Source organism: Dermacentor silvarum, chromosome 3, assembly GCF_013339745.2.
Source record: "Dermacentor silvarum isolate Dsil-2018 chromosome 3, BIME_Dsil_1.4, whole genome shotgun sequence".
In the NCBI taxonomy this organism is placed as follows: domain Eukaryota; kingdom Metazoa; phylum Arthropoda; class Arachnida; order Ixodida; family Ixodidae; genus Dermacentor; species Dermacentor silvarum.
This window is the reverse complement of record NC_051156.1, coordinates 127,335,060-127,350,201: the sequence shown is the minus strand read 5'-3', so window position 1 is coordinate 127,350,201 and position 15,142 is coordinate 127,335,060. Positions and strand designations below refer to the sequence as shown.

Sequence of the window (15,142 nt, the reverse complement as noted above, 5' to 3'; positions counted from 1 at the left end):
TTATTACCATTATTACCTATGTGGCATGCTGTGAAACATTAGCTTAAATTGTATGATCCGAAGCCTTCCGGAGTTATTTTCCAACTGCACTGCATTTACGCCCATATATTTATTTGCTTGATACAGTTTATTCTATCACTTACTGTAACCACTCCCTCTCTAATGCAACTGTCCATGAAAGGGTAATGCAATAAAATAAATAAAAAATCGAATCATGTCCTCTCCTCTGCTCAAGTGCAGTTTTGCCCCAGCATGGCTTTTACATTTTAAAGGTTGTTTTAGATTATCTCCGCAGCATTAATTCCCTTTCTCCCTTACTACAGTGCACTGTAGACGTTAATACAAGACTTATCGTTTGAATGGACATTATCAAAAAAGCTATTTCCAGCTGTAAGGAAACAACTACACTACGAGTCAAAGACCATGGATTTCAGCCATTCCTTCACGCAATAATAAAAGAGAGAGCGTATATTAACGGAGCATCTCACAGCATTTCATAATCTAAACAATGCCGCCAAATCTAGCCAGCTACATCTTTATTGTTTTGTGCTTTAACCCCCGTGCGGGAGAACGACCCGATCCCCGAGTAGCGTTGCAGGGACGCACGGCGGTGTGAACGGGCGCCCAGAGCATCCGCAGCTCACCGCAGCACGACGCCGTTGACGCATCGGCACGCCGCCAACGCGCGTCTTCCTGTTATTGCACGAGCTAGACGTAAAAGAACGCGGCGGAGTCACGACTCCGCTCCGCGCGCTCGTTCACCTCCCGGCGTCGCCGCCCGCCGCCACGCCTGCCGGCGCAGCACTACGCATCGGCGTCGGCGCAGCAGCAGCAGCAGCCCCCGCGACCACGGTCTGGTCTGCCGCTGCCGTCTCCCCCCGTCGGGGGCGCGGTGAGTCACACCCCGGCGGGAAGCCTGCGCTTCTCCTTCCTCCTCTTCCTCTCCAGCCGCCGGCTTGCGCTCCTCTTCCTCACCCGACGGCGTGCAGCAGCAGCAGCAGCCGAGTGTTCCCCGCCGCTCTTCATCGCCGGCGGCCACTCAAAACCGGCTGCCAACGCGGTAACATCCCTAGCCCGCCGCTGCTGCCGCTCGCCGTCTCCGCCGGCGCCGGCTCCTTCGCCTTCGGTGTCTGTTCAGCTCGCCGGCTTCCCGTCATCCGTCGGCGTCGCCGACAGTTCTCTGTCACCGAATACGAGGCGAAAGAGCCAGCGCCGGACCTCCCAGCCGGTGGTTACCGAAGCGGCAAGCATGGCCGCCGCCGCCTCCGCATCGGCGTCCTCCGTGGCCCGCTCCGTGCTCGGGCTGCTCAAGACCGTGGCGCGCGACCTGCTCGCCGTGCTGGCCGTGGTGTTCTTCTTCCTGACGCCCGTTGCCGCGCTGCCTTACACGCGCGCCTACGTGCCCAACACGTACACGCTCATCAAATCCAACTGCTCGGCCTGGGCGCTGCGCATACTCACCTGGCTCCTGCTGCTTCCCGGCACCGTGTCCGTGGTGTTTGTGCTCATCGTGCTGCCGCCGCTGTGCATACCACGCCGCTGGAAGTACCGGGCCGTTGTCGAGAATTACAAGGTCGGCCCGCAGACCACGTGCCGCTGGGAGTCGCCGTTTTTCGACCGAAAGTACCGACTCTGAGCCGGTCGGCCTCGCGCCGCCGCCGCTGCTGCCGCGTTCTCCGACCAGGTGAAGTTGATGACAACACCGACGCGGGAAGACGGGACGGACGGTCGCTGCCTTCTCGCCGGTGGGAGACGCGGACGAAGGTTGGTGAACCCTGCTGTGTGGACGTTGCGTCCACTTCTTTAGTTAGTTCTTGCTAGTAAAACGAGATGAACCTAATAGCCTGATAGAGCATGCGACTTCTTCACGTCCCTCGGCATATAATATATGACGTCTGCGAAATATGCAAGTCCGGGAACCTCCCAAGTGCTTCATCGACTCTTACTAAGTTACTTAGCAGTCTTCTTCACCGGCAAGTTAGCTTGCATGTGATACATGGGGGCTGACAGTAAAATTCCCTGCAAGCTCATGCATTGTCCATTGTGCTGCCATCGTACGAGAAGATACGAATAGGCGAAATAAAAGCAACTGAAGATGCCGGGCGCGTCTGACAGCGTCGCGCGGCCGCCAATTGCGTGAGGCTAAACTGGACGCAAACTGAACCCGTGTTTCGAACAACGATCTCCGATCGAGCCCCGTAAATGAAAGCTCAGATTGGTGAGCATGCATCATTTTCAGGCAATCTGAAGTTGCGCGCAGTTAACGCAGTTATGTGACTTGGACAAAATGCGAGCCTGAATCGACATAACCGAGGAAATCTCACTCAGGAGCATAACTGAGCATTAGCAGGAAACTTGTCCCTCCTAGCTTTTAAGTGCGACGACCTTTGTACATCATGTACTTTGCCTCATTGCAATTATCTAATTGTCGTGCCTGCAAGCTGATGATTCGGCCATCGTGAATTGTTGCATCGTGCGCCGGTCATTGTTTTGCACAAAAAAGATTACGCTTGCAGCAGATATGAGCACAATAGAGGCTTCGTGGTCGGAAGCGCTGGCGAAACAATTGCACTGCTCCGATGTTAAACGGTGGGTTTGCCGAAATCACGCTATCTTATGCTGTGCGCACACATTGAATACCATTCCCTTCTCTCTGTTTTCCAAGCGTAATATAAGTTAAAATTGAAAATAAAATTGAATTTTTGCCATAGACATAGGTTTTTCTTTTTCAATTGCAGTTAGCCAGCGCAGTGTGTAGTCTGTCTTTCGCGCAAGGCGCTGTCCAGTGAATGGACAACTGTTTTTTTGGGTGACCCTTTAGTAAAAGCTCTGCGCGGCATCACGTCCTTAGGCTTAGTATCTCATAGTTTTCGATCGATTATCAGTGCCCCGCTACATTGATAGGCCGGACGGGATGAAAGTGAGGAGGTCTAATCGCGGCTTTTAGTGGGCGGACGCCATAAAACGGGCTGCATGCTGTGCGAGAGAACTTTCGTATTTCCGCCACGCGTAGTTTGGTTTGTTAAGTTGTGGAAACCTTAATTACAAAGTCAATACGTACGAAAGACGTATCCATATAGCTTCTCTCTCTAAAGCGCTAAAATGAGAGATGAGCTAGTTCACAAATGCTGCAACCGTCGTGTGTAACTGTAAGCGCAGGTCGTTTGTTGACCATCTTTGTAAGACGAAGCAATCCCAAAATTCGAGCTTTGGCGCGTTTCCGATTCTTCCGGCCTTGCCTGTTCACGCGCTGCTCAGAGCAACTATGCATCTGTTTTTCGCCCTAAAGCATATTTGTGCACCATATGTTTTTAAGACCCCGGGGAATGAAAGCGCAGGTTTGCGAATATGCTGTTGCTTTATTGCGCGTACTTGTGGTTGTCTGGTTGCATGTCTCGCAGAGAACGTTAATAAAACGACTTTTCTCATATAAAAATCTTTACTCTAGCTCACTCTTCTCCTACATCATGGAGTCAGGCCTGGATTCTATGTCGCAAGACATGGCGCCGAAACAAGCCCCTGGGGTCACTTTTCAAAAAAGACGTTTATACCACCATAGCGCGACAAACATTTTGGTTATTGCATTCTGGCGATTTAGGAATGTCACTCTACTAAGCTTGTGTTGCGCTATTACGCCTGTGCAGAGAGAGAGAGAGAGTTTATTTGAAAGGCAGAGAGGTCGGCCTGAGCGAGCATGCTCTGGCCTGTTACTCTGCACCGGGGGAAAAGGAAAGGGGACAAAAAAGAGTGATGGAAGATGATGATGAGGACAGGAAGAAGGGGTGCATATGTACAATAACACAGTAGCTTCCTTAAAGCCTTGTGTCTAGTCCGGTGGTCTTCAAGTAGTCCAGGGCAGCCCTTGTTGCTATTGACGATACTGTACAGTCACACATGGCGGACAAAATAGTACTTGCGGACAATGTTTGTCTTCCAATGCCTGCTGGCATCGAAGCCAGTATCTTCCGCTGCGATGCGTAGAGAGGGCAGTCGCAAAACAGATGTTGCAGAGTCTCCAACACTTGGCAGTGTTCACAGTTCGGGCTGTCCGTACGCCCAATCAGATGTGCATAGCGTCGAATGAAGGCGACGCCCAGGCGAATCCGGTGAAGCATGCTTGCTTGGCATCGCCTGAATTTAGCTGGGAGGCGAAAAGGCCTCTCACAGTTTATTTCCCGCTGGCGCCTGTACCGATGGTCTGGTTGAGCCCAGTATTGTGCGGCGTAGTCTCGCATGCGCGTGGTCAACAAAGAGTTTACATCGCTCCTCGCGTAATAAATTTTTACTTCGACGGCTGTAAGAATAGCGGTTCTTGCTTCTGTATCAGCTAGCTCGTTGCCGGCCAAGCCGCAGTGACCAGGTACCCATTGGAAGGTAATTGAGTAACCATTCTAGCTGAGCAAGATCAAATATTTGAATGATGTCTAACGCTAGCATGTAGTACGGGCCTCTCCTAGAGAGAGAATCGATAGATTGCAGCGCTGATCTTTCGTCAGAAAGAATAGTCCATGTACGTGGTGTCAGGTAGGAGACAACACGGACAGCTTCCCGTATTGGCGACAAGCTCTGCAGCTGTTGAAGACGATTTGTGGTCCAATTTGTATTGGCGGGATGTGTCCGACTGAGGGATCACAAAGGCCGCGGTCGAGGCGCATCAAGTAACCGATCCGTCTGTGTATATGTGCACAGAGCCGTCGTGAAGCCCAGCCGAAATGGGCCAAGGTTAGTTGTTTATAAGGCCATTGGAAGGATACACTTCTTCGAAATTCCAGGTATGTGAAGGCGCACCTTTGGTCTATGCAGTGTCCATGGTGGCACTTCACAGATGATGGTAGGTGCGAAGTCTGAGGGTATGATATGCCTGTGAGCAGTGAGACATGTTGAGTAGGTGCAGCTTGGGCGGTTTTCTTGAATTGAAGACTAGGAATGGTGCGTGTGTCGAGTCAGCAGTCGGAAGTGAACTCGAAGTGGCTCACAGGACATGTAGACTTCAATTGGATAGGCCCGTGATTCTTCCATAGTTCCGGAAGTCGAGGCACACCGCGGCAGGCTAGACATCACCGCAACCAAATTTTTTTTTTTTTTTTTTGGGGGGGGGGGGGTGTATTCTGTTAGCGTCCATCTAGTGCACCTGTCAATTTCGTCTATAGATTGTCGCAGTTCTGAATGGTTGAACTAAGGTAGATATTACGAGGAGACGGGCGCCCGCAGCCAATGAACAGTTCATCAGCAGTTGAAGTGAACATTTCCACTAGATGGACACTTACAAGATACCCCCACCCCTGGCGGTCGTCCACCCCCTTCTACTTCTTGCAGTTTCAATTGAAGTTGCCTTCTAGCACAACGTTTTAATTTGTAGTGGGTGGTCCAAACTTGTTCACTCCAGCCACTCCAGCGAATAACTTCACGCTGAATTGCACTTTCTAGGAGTGGCGCTGCTGAACCAGAGGTCGCGGGTTTCATCCTGGCCGCGCCTGCTGCATTTCTATGGGGGCCGAATAATGTAACGGTAGTGCACCATGCATTGCGTGCCCGTTAAAGAACCTCAGGCGGTCAAAATAAATCCGGAGCCCCCTCTTCCGCCCCCCCCCCCCCTTTTCGGGGTATGTCACAATGCAGGTCGTGGTTCAGCCACGTAAAAACTCAGAATTCAAGAAGAAAGAAAAAGGCTTTAACGCGCTCCTGTAATTTAGGTAGTTCTCGCCTAACGTGCATGCTTGGAGCGTTTTTCTTTTTACTTCCTTTTTCCCTTAATGACTGTATTACGGAGTGGTGTTTCGAGGTGGAACCTATACTACTTCTCTTTCTGGCATGATAATTGCGTTTAAACTTGTCACGATCATATGAGAAAAAAATATGAATGACAACGCGTCTAAAGTTCGTGTACACAAAGTATACATGTCTTCGGGCAGTTGGGAATGAGGTCTTTCCACATTACAAGCGCAACACTTGCGAGCACGGGCGGAAGCTTGAGGGGTCTGGTTGTGTGCGTCTGGACGGGATGAAAAGCAGGAGGAGCCAACAATATCAGAGCAACACCGCAGTTATACCACCCTTTCGGGACACAGGAGATTGCAACTTGGAGGCATTCGGGTCACGCAGGGTTGTGTTTTGCTGCGTGAGTGTTGCAGATTAGGGTGACCTAGCCAACATTTTCTGCACATCTTCCTTGTACGTCTTCACACCGTTGTTCTCGAGCACGTTCGCCGCCTTTGTCCTATTTCGCAGTGCTTCCTTGTCGTAGTGTGTTGCGCCGCTGGTGTTCGGCCGTAACCCGTTATGCAACTCCACAGGCCAAGAATGCGCTTTTCCTTCATTCAAGGATAAGCGATGCTGTCGACTGCATACAGTGCATACCTAACGCTGGTGCACGTACGCCATGTTGATGATGCTTTGTATTTTGCTGGAGGTACCCTCTGCTGGAGGTACCGAAAAAAAAAAACTAACACTAAAGAGGATGAGCTGCAAATAGCACAGGCCGCATCAAGGCACACCTGTCGAAGCATTCCACACTACAATAATGGGCTTGTTTGCAGGGGCTCGTACGGTACATTACGACATCATTTCGCGATGTCTTAGCTTTGTCCTGATAGGCGCGCACAATATTTTGCTGTACGAACTATAGATATACGGCATTACGGAAGCGAAGAAAATGGCTGAGGGGGCACGCTAGGCAGTTTAAGCCTGGACATACAGTAGACGTCTACAGAAAAGCAATCAGTGGAACCGGCGTCCCGCCTTCGCCGCTTTGCTGAGAACGCAGCACGCGCCGCTTCCTTCACTACCGGCCTCTGTAGAAGCGCAACATGTTCCAGCATCCTCACGGCCAATTACCCCATCGAATGGCAATGTAGGTATTGGTGCGTGTCCTTCGATGGTCCTTGAAATCAGCAAACGCTTATGAAACGGTGTGTGTGTGTGTGTGTGCGTGCGTGCGTGCGTGCGTGCGTGCGTGCGTGCGCAGCGGCCGCCAACCCCTTTGTGTCGGCGACCTTTACGTTGGCAGCCTACGGCCGTGAACATCTTTAATTTAACCATTTTCGCAATTTGATTCACCGCACTGCTGATTTCACAACAGCAAACGCTGTTGATTTCACAACAGCAAACGTATCAGCGCATTCTTCTGACTAATTCAATCCTGTCTACGAAAGTTCATTGTTAAGGCAAAATATTAACCTGACAAAACGGATAAATGCATCAATAGCGCACCCTCATACGATGAGTCACTGTGCAATGTTGTATACATAACATTTAGGAACTGGGAGTCTGTTGAACTCCGTTCAACGCGAAGCTCAATAGAGTACTGTATTTGTGATGATCGCTGCTATCCGTATCAATATATGGCCGTTTCCCGTTTGTAGAAAGACAAAGTAAATTGAAAGAATAAATTAAAGTTCTACGCGGTAGCCGCATTCTGATGGGGGCGCAGGCATTTTGAGTGCACGTAAAGCAAACCAAGTGGTGAAATGGAGGAGCCCTCCACTGCCGTGGAATGTGTGCGTTTTTTTTTTCCTGTTTTTTTTTCTCGTGTTCGATATCCGTCGCCACGCGCCGTGTCAATCACTCGGGCAATTACATAGAGCATCAAATTTACGGATGTTCCCGGACTGTAGCGTTAATTGAGTAACAGCTGTTTTCAATTTCTTGCAACTGCGTTAATATCATTACTGGTTCCGTCCCTTTATGTCACGGCGTTGTCCTGTCTCTAACTTTGTCGGTAAAGCTTCTACATTGCAGCAATGTGGCGAAATGACGAAGAAAATAAATCCCGTAATAAATAAATTGGACGCACAGCGTGCCAACTGGATGGGGTAGAGATGTACTGTAAACAACTCAAGCGTGCGCCGCCTTGCGTGCACTGTTAACTGAAGATGCACCGTCGCCGTTCGAAGCTAAATGGTAACCTTTCTTCGGGGTTCAAAATGACTGCAGAAAAAAAAATTGCGGAGTGCCTGTGAGACACGTGTACAATATTTATTGTCCTTATTCAAGAACATGACAAACAAGGAGGGGGAACAGGAGAACTGAAGGGTAACCATTGTAAAGACCGGTCGGATACCCTGTGTGGGGCCAGAAACGCGAAACAAACGTTCATACAGGGAGTACACAAGACAATGGCACTCTTCCCTTTTTCTGTCTACGCTTAATTCGTTTTACGATGGGGTAAAGAAGCAATTGACGCGAACTGGCTCAGCTTACCGAAATATAAGTACAGATCGATGCCAAACGTTACAAAACCATTAGGGGAACGTAAAAATGTATTGCCGGGTGTCATAACGAGACCACTGTGGCATATCTGTCTTTTCAATGCTACGCATAATAAGCAAAACAAAATTCTCGTTGAAATGACCACTTTTCCTCGAGGGAATGGATTACACTATCCATATTTATTTTGACCACGTGTGGTTTATCAACGTCTGGTAACGCCCTAACTGGCTTTTCAACTTCCGACAAAGACTATGGGTAACGCAGCATTTCCAAGCGCTTCTCTCGTATAATCTAATTGAGAGAGCCGACAATCCGCATACTGGCTCTCACGCCCATATCAGCCTTCATGCACACTTTTTCTTCCACGTGTACACTGTACTATAGACCATCTTTTGAGTAAGGTATGGTTAGCGATTCTATTATTTCGGTCTGTTGGTGATTTGTATAGTAAAGGGTCGATTCCCGATAGTCTATAAATATTTGTAAAAAAATGAGCCAGTTGATATAATCTGTATTAACTGATAAATAATGAAAGGTTTGACTATGAAAGAACCCGCTATTCTGTAATCACTGTTTTAGACGCAGGAATAAACACGACAATACCCACAGAAAAATTTTCTCAGATACTAAAAAGTCCTTTCTAAAATATGAATAATATAACAGGAACGAAACACGAACTTGCAAATGTATGCGCAGCATGCCGAATGCAAAGCTACCGCATTCCCAGTCACCAGCGTGAACAGCCTCCCAAGTCCACACCATTTGACACCAAAACAGACAAATGCTTCACTGACGCGAGGAAGTGCTCGCAACGTTGCAGTTGGATAAAGAAATAAGCTACACTAGTTGCAGAGTACTATTTAGAATGAACTGATCACTGTGCACAAGGGAATCATGCATGCATTTGCAGTTTCTCTCTGTTTATAGAGGCAGGCCTAAGGCAATAAGTCTCTGCTACTTCTAAAAGTAGTTTACGCTAAATTTCAGTGCTTTTTCTTTTGCAATAGAGGCTGCACCCTGGCTATGAGTGTACAAAGCAGGTAAATAACGAAAGGAGGTTCTCAAGCAGTCATCGGCCGGCTCGTAGTCAGTCCCCGCATAGAAAACTTGGAAACAGGCGCCTTTGCAGTTTCACGCAGCAGCTGTTGTGCTCCAGTTCGATCACGCTGTGCCTGCATGCCGGCGGATGCGCGTGTTCAACGAGTCAGTCGGGCGTGCTGCGTGTTCATCACTCTCAATCTTAATTCCTGGGAGCGTCTCCAAAAAAGAAAGAAAAAGAAATAGTGGGCTGGTGTTCATTCGCCGTGCGCTTCGAATTGACTGTTATTGTCACAGCCGTGGGTTGGAGTTGTATGGATAAGTATGCGTACGCTCCTGAGGGTATACTAGCCTCCAGTGAGAATCAGACACTGGAAAAGAAGCAAGGAAATAAAAAAAAAGCCCAACTCCATGCATCGTTTTAGCATACATGCAAATACCTATTCACTTTGGCTCTCGTGTCCTTCGTTTCTGTCTCCTTTCTGTCCTGCGAATCTTTATATCACGGCACGACAATAACTATTTTATACTCCCCAAGGTACCAGCTAACTATGGTTCTCAATCAGTAGCATTTGTTTTGTTCAAAATTTGGAATTGTTTTCCTTATAACATTAGGTGGGCCTTTTCTGTATCGTCGTTCAAACATCAGCTTCGCAAACACAACTTCATCTCTTTCGTTTTGAATACTGTTTGCTTCGTTTCCTATTTCAGTTTATGCCTTATCCCTATCGTTTTATATTTTTCATTGTATTATTCTTTTGCCTCAATATCTATTTGCATTTGTATTTGTTTTTTGTATTTTTATATTCAGCTGCTTTTCTGCTGCTTAGTAGCATCGGCGTTTTTTTTTTAACATTATAAAAGGTCCCCCTACAGTGTTTACACTATGGGACCTTTTTCTGTACTAACTATCTATGCTTTTGTATTTCCACTAAGTATTGAATAAACTCCAACCTTCACGACCTGATATTCTGAATGTGTGTCCTACAAACCTAGCTTAACTTTATTTTTTTTGCTTTTGCCTTTCATCACACGATGCTCACCGCCAGCAAAAGACACTTTTTTCTACGTATAAATTTTGGAATCTAATGTCGCAAAGCTGCAATGTGCGCTATTACAGGCTCTGTTGTTGGTTCGCGGGGAGTACTGATCACGTCTGGCTATCTGAGGTTCTTATAGCTGTGTTACACAGGCGTCCTTGACCGTTGTTAAACTCAACTGTAGTTACTCAGCCACGGTTAACGACAACCGTGGTCTGCCGAAGTTACATGGGTATTCCTGTTCCTAGTTCGTGGCGGCGATGAATACGGCACCCCATTAGTTTCAATTTCACCTTCGATTTCAACACAAATATCACACGCGAGACGCTTTTAGCAAACTAGCGAAGGACCTACACTGCGCTCTATGGTCATATCATCCACTGCTTCTTGGGGACGACGGGCTTGTATGAACGTCTTTAACTCACAGTGCAACGCCACACGCGTCAGCGAACTCACCGCTAATTTCCTTTTTTCCTTCCCTCCTCTCTCTCCCTGTCATCTTCGTGTGCCCCTTTCCCATTCCCCCGGTGTAGGGTAACCAACCGGATGTTATTCTGGTTAACCTCCCTGCTTTCTGCTTTTCCCTTGCCTCCTACCATATCATTCGCCATTGTGACCGTTAGCGAAACGTCGGTTGCTCTAAACCGAGGTAGCCGAGCTCGGTTTGTAGTCAACGGTATTTAGTGACCTTAGGGCATTGTCACCTGCTGGGCAACTAGCGCTAGCTGTGTTTCGCCATAAACGCAGTTACATTACCCGCGGTTAAGACCGGCCACGTAACAAGGTTAATAAAGTGCACACCAAAATCTAAGTACACGAGCGATGTTACATCACGCCCACATTCACATTTGCTGCGACAAATGGTGATTCGGTGCCCGTCCTTGGCGTTTAATGAATTACGCGACTGGCAGTGACGACGAGACGAATGCAACTCCCCCTTCCCGGTTTTCGGATTAACTTACCATTCCGCCCGGCTCCTCAAAAAGTCCCAAGAGCCAAAAATTTAAATAATAAACATTACCAATCAATCGTGCAAATATTCTGCCGGGGTGCAACCCACGTTCTCCCTCCTTCTCGCTTTCCGCAATTCTAACACTCCAAAGCTCTTCACGATGCCCAAGGTAAGATATACCAGCGTACGTATCAAAGAGCGTCTCGCATCACCCTCAACCCCTGGCACGGCTCTAAGCTTGACCACCAATATTGCTCAAATCATGGTGCTTACGGGTATACCCTCCAGACGTGGAGCCCACAAAGCGAGACAGATAACAGATCACAATTGCCTTGGATAGCTCTACATAGTGGGCTTCTTTACGGCAGACGGTGCGACATCACCGGCAGCCGTTCAAACGTCGAACAATCATTCAGGATTGGCTTCTGTTGACTCCTGTCTCTGCCACGCGCACTCTCCTCCAGCTGCTTGCCCTCCACTTGCATTTGCTAGCGCGGATCGTGTTTGACGAGAAGAAGCGGCAGTCAAGCAGCCTTCACGCATCGCGTGGCACATGTACCCACGACGGCCTTCACGGCCCCGTCCCACGTTTGCACCCAGCGAGTCCGGAAACGTCAATTTCACTCGCGCCCTCGCCCCATAGCGGTCGGTCGAAAAGAGAAACCTGCTCGCCCATTGAGGGGATCGTCGCGCGCTTAGCCGCTGTTATGTGTGCTCGGTCTTCCTATTTGCACCCGCAGCAACTGCTATAGTATAACTACTATACTTGGGCGGTTGACGCGGCTGTAGGCTCGGTAGCAAGTGCTAGATTTGTGAAGCAGCTCGCGTCGGCATGGGCGCTTTGACAAACGGCGTGACAAGAAACGCCAAGAGAAGCTTACTACCTCCAGTGCCCGTGCGTGGGGCCGTGTTCGATGCCGGCGAGGAACGGCTTCGTGCCATATTTTGAAGAAAACTGTGCGGAGGAGCTAAGGCGTACTCAAAATCCGGCTCACGCGCATGTGTGAGAGCGCGTGTGTGTGTGTGTGCGTGTCAGTGTTTACCCAGACCCTCTCTGAAAATTCTTCTAGCGGATATTTTGTCGGTATATAGATAAGACTTACATTGTTCGTAATACATTTGGGCCCGCATTGCCACTCAACTTGTACCCTAGAGTGGATCGGAAGAGCAAATGTCAGTGAATCGTGATGCTGGACATAATATTATCGAAGGTGATCAGCCATTATCGGCAAATAGAATATATGAAGAAAAATCTTTATGAATTCGACCGCTAAATGTAGAATATAAAAATCGGCTTGGCATCCTGTGCAAGTTCACTATGAACCCAAGCTCTACAGCTCCTACGTCCAGTTTCCAGGTAGGTTACCTTGCGTGCCGGATATTCCGGCAATGAGGGCATCAGTGGTACTGCGACGCTATCTACACCTTGGTGTCAGAGGCTATCTCCATTTCAGACAATCTACAAGTGGAGCCCGAGACTATCAGAGGTGCTTGCAACGAAGTTCAAGTGCGCCCCCCCCCCCCCCAAAAAAAAAAAAAAAAATAGAGAATGGGGCTGGTGTCGGGGACGTAGGCGCAGTGGCCTACGTGAAACGTCTTCTTCATGCTGAAGAGGATGTATGAGCAGTAAGGTGAAGAAATCACTTAACCAAATGCACCACTCCTTGTCGCCGAAGACGAATTTTCACCGCGCTGTAGCCAACTGCCAGCACCTGTGCTAATTGGACGCTCGCGTAGTCTACCCTGGCCATACTCCCACACTCGAGCTGTTCGATGCACCGTGGATGTTCCTAGTGGATGCTGATGGGCTGGCCTCGTCGTCTAACTCCTATGCAGTCGCAGACCCCCTTGTTGGTGGCGCCCCATAATGCCCCGCACCTCTCGAAGCCCACCACTACTCGTATAGATGGTTGGGACTCCTACGCTTGCCTCAATCTCATGTGCTTGCGCACCCGGTGGAGACGGACACGTTCCGCCGTGGTTAAAATGGGTGAGCGAGGATTGGCATCCCCCTGTCTTGGTGGCCGAGTCTCGTCACGCCATTTCTGAACCCTACGTGTCGAAGGCAGGGGCGCCATAGCCGAACAACCGTCAAATTTCGGCAACAAATGACATACTTTGTAAGACTTATAACTATACTGATGAACACCAGGTTTTAGCTTGATGGATTTGCACCTACTATGGTTGAGTGAGCTCTCTCAAACACGAATGCTCACGCTCGAATGGACAAACGTACCGTCGAGCTACGACGTAACGCCGCGCGCGAGGCTAAATTTAGCTCCGCTTGCGTCATGCGTGGCGCGAGAACGCCAGCTGCGCGATTTGCGCACAAGACACATGAGTGATCGACTATTCGCTTCTTTCCACTACACAACGATACGAAAGTAATGCACGCGGGTGGTATGGTTGCGAAGATATAAGCGATATAATCGTGTTACATGTTTTCGTTAGTTGCGGTTTTAGCAAGCGATCCTCTGCGGACCAAAATGAAGAACTCTTCATGTCAAAAAGTGTTACCGCATATTCGCGGCTTTTGGCTACGCTCGGCAGGTGTATCAACAGCTGGCGTAACGTGATAGCGATGTCAGTTCGTGGGTAACATTTAAGCAGGCACATAAGCCATCTTTCTTGTGCGCTATATTTAGGCCTCAAACAAGCAGTCTACAGTTAGCGCAGTCCTTGAAGGATTCTTGTTTTCGCAAGTACATTATTCGGAATTTTTCATTGACACAACTACTCGCGCCAGGAAACAGTTCGTTGTGGCTTCATTATGTACCCGTACTGGCTACCTATGTCTCTGCTGCGGACTCACTAAAACATCTATTGTGTCGTTTGATCGCTTCTACCAATGACTGACTCCATGTCACTTGTCTGTGCTCTCGCTTACCAAATAAATAAATAAACAAATTGCCGGGAAGCGCTCCGGTATCGTGGCTCACTGAGTAAGCTATTCCCGGGAAATTCGAAAGCTTTTAGCCTTCGTACCCTCATTTTAGTCGGGGCAGCCTTGGCGCGTATACTATCACCAGCGGCCTCGCACTCAGGGGCGCGACCGCGTCACGCTGCTGATTTCGCGCCAGCCTCGGTTTCTCGCTTCCGTTACCTGATGCCGCACGCAGGCAAACGACGTGAGAGCTGAGCGCTGCAGCCGTGTTTAGAAACACGACCTCAGTGACCGCGCCTTAACGCGAGACTGGGTCCCGCTCGTGTTCCGTTGATAAAGGGCGGGCTATGGCTTGCTGCCACAGGCGACGAAGGATTACGGCGACTGTTAGATGCTGTACAGAAGTCGGCTGGGTGTTGAATTGCCGCCGCTATGATCGATAAGCGAAGCCATTTTACCTGTCTTCTTCTGGGCTTGAAAACACCCAAGATACACGTTCTTAAGGAGACCCTAAACCATCCCTCGGGCTCGGTGAAAAAACAAAAAACAAAAAAAAAACATTTGGTGGATTGCATATGCTGCTGTGAACATCTGAGCCAAATTTCCCACTAATGAGCGGCGTGTGGGGTTCACAAGAGTGGTGAGAAGTCATCCTTTTCTCAAATATACTCTCTTTTCAACAGAAGCCTTCTCCTCACTCTTGTCGCGGCTGCCATATTTCGTCACGTACCAATTTCGCATACGCGGTTTGCGATTGGTCTATAGCTCGCATCAATCAGGAAGGGTGTATGGATAAGTGCGCTTCTTCCTACTGTCACTGTGTATATTTCTCGACGCAGTTTAACAAACAGGCCGAAGTAAGCGAAACTCTGCGTTTGGAATTTTGCTAAGAATTACGCCCTTCCGGAAGAAGATGACTATCGTCTGCTCACTCTCTCCAATGCAGGAACTAAACTTCGGCCACACTGCTTATCGGTGTCGTAGCCATCGGATATCGCTAATTTCGATTAGTTTTGAACA

At 48.9% G+C, this 15,142-nt stretch overlaps 1 protein-coding gene across 1 annotated transcript in view; it reads left to right on the top strand.

Moving 5' to 3' along the window:
- Positions 1 to 15,142, top strand: part of LOC119444762 (uncharacterized) — a 76,140-nt gene that overhangs the window by 37,420 nt on the left and 23,578 nt on the right. Inside the window, exon 6 of the mRNA XM_037709111.2 lies at positions 722 to 1,764. Coding sequence (XP_037565039.1) covers positions 722 to 1,636 — 915 coding nt within the window. The 3' untranslated portion in view covers positions 1,637 to 1,764. The remainder of the gene's footprint in view (positions 1 to 721; positions 1,765 to 15,142) is intronic.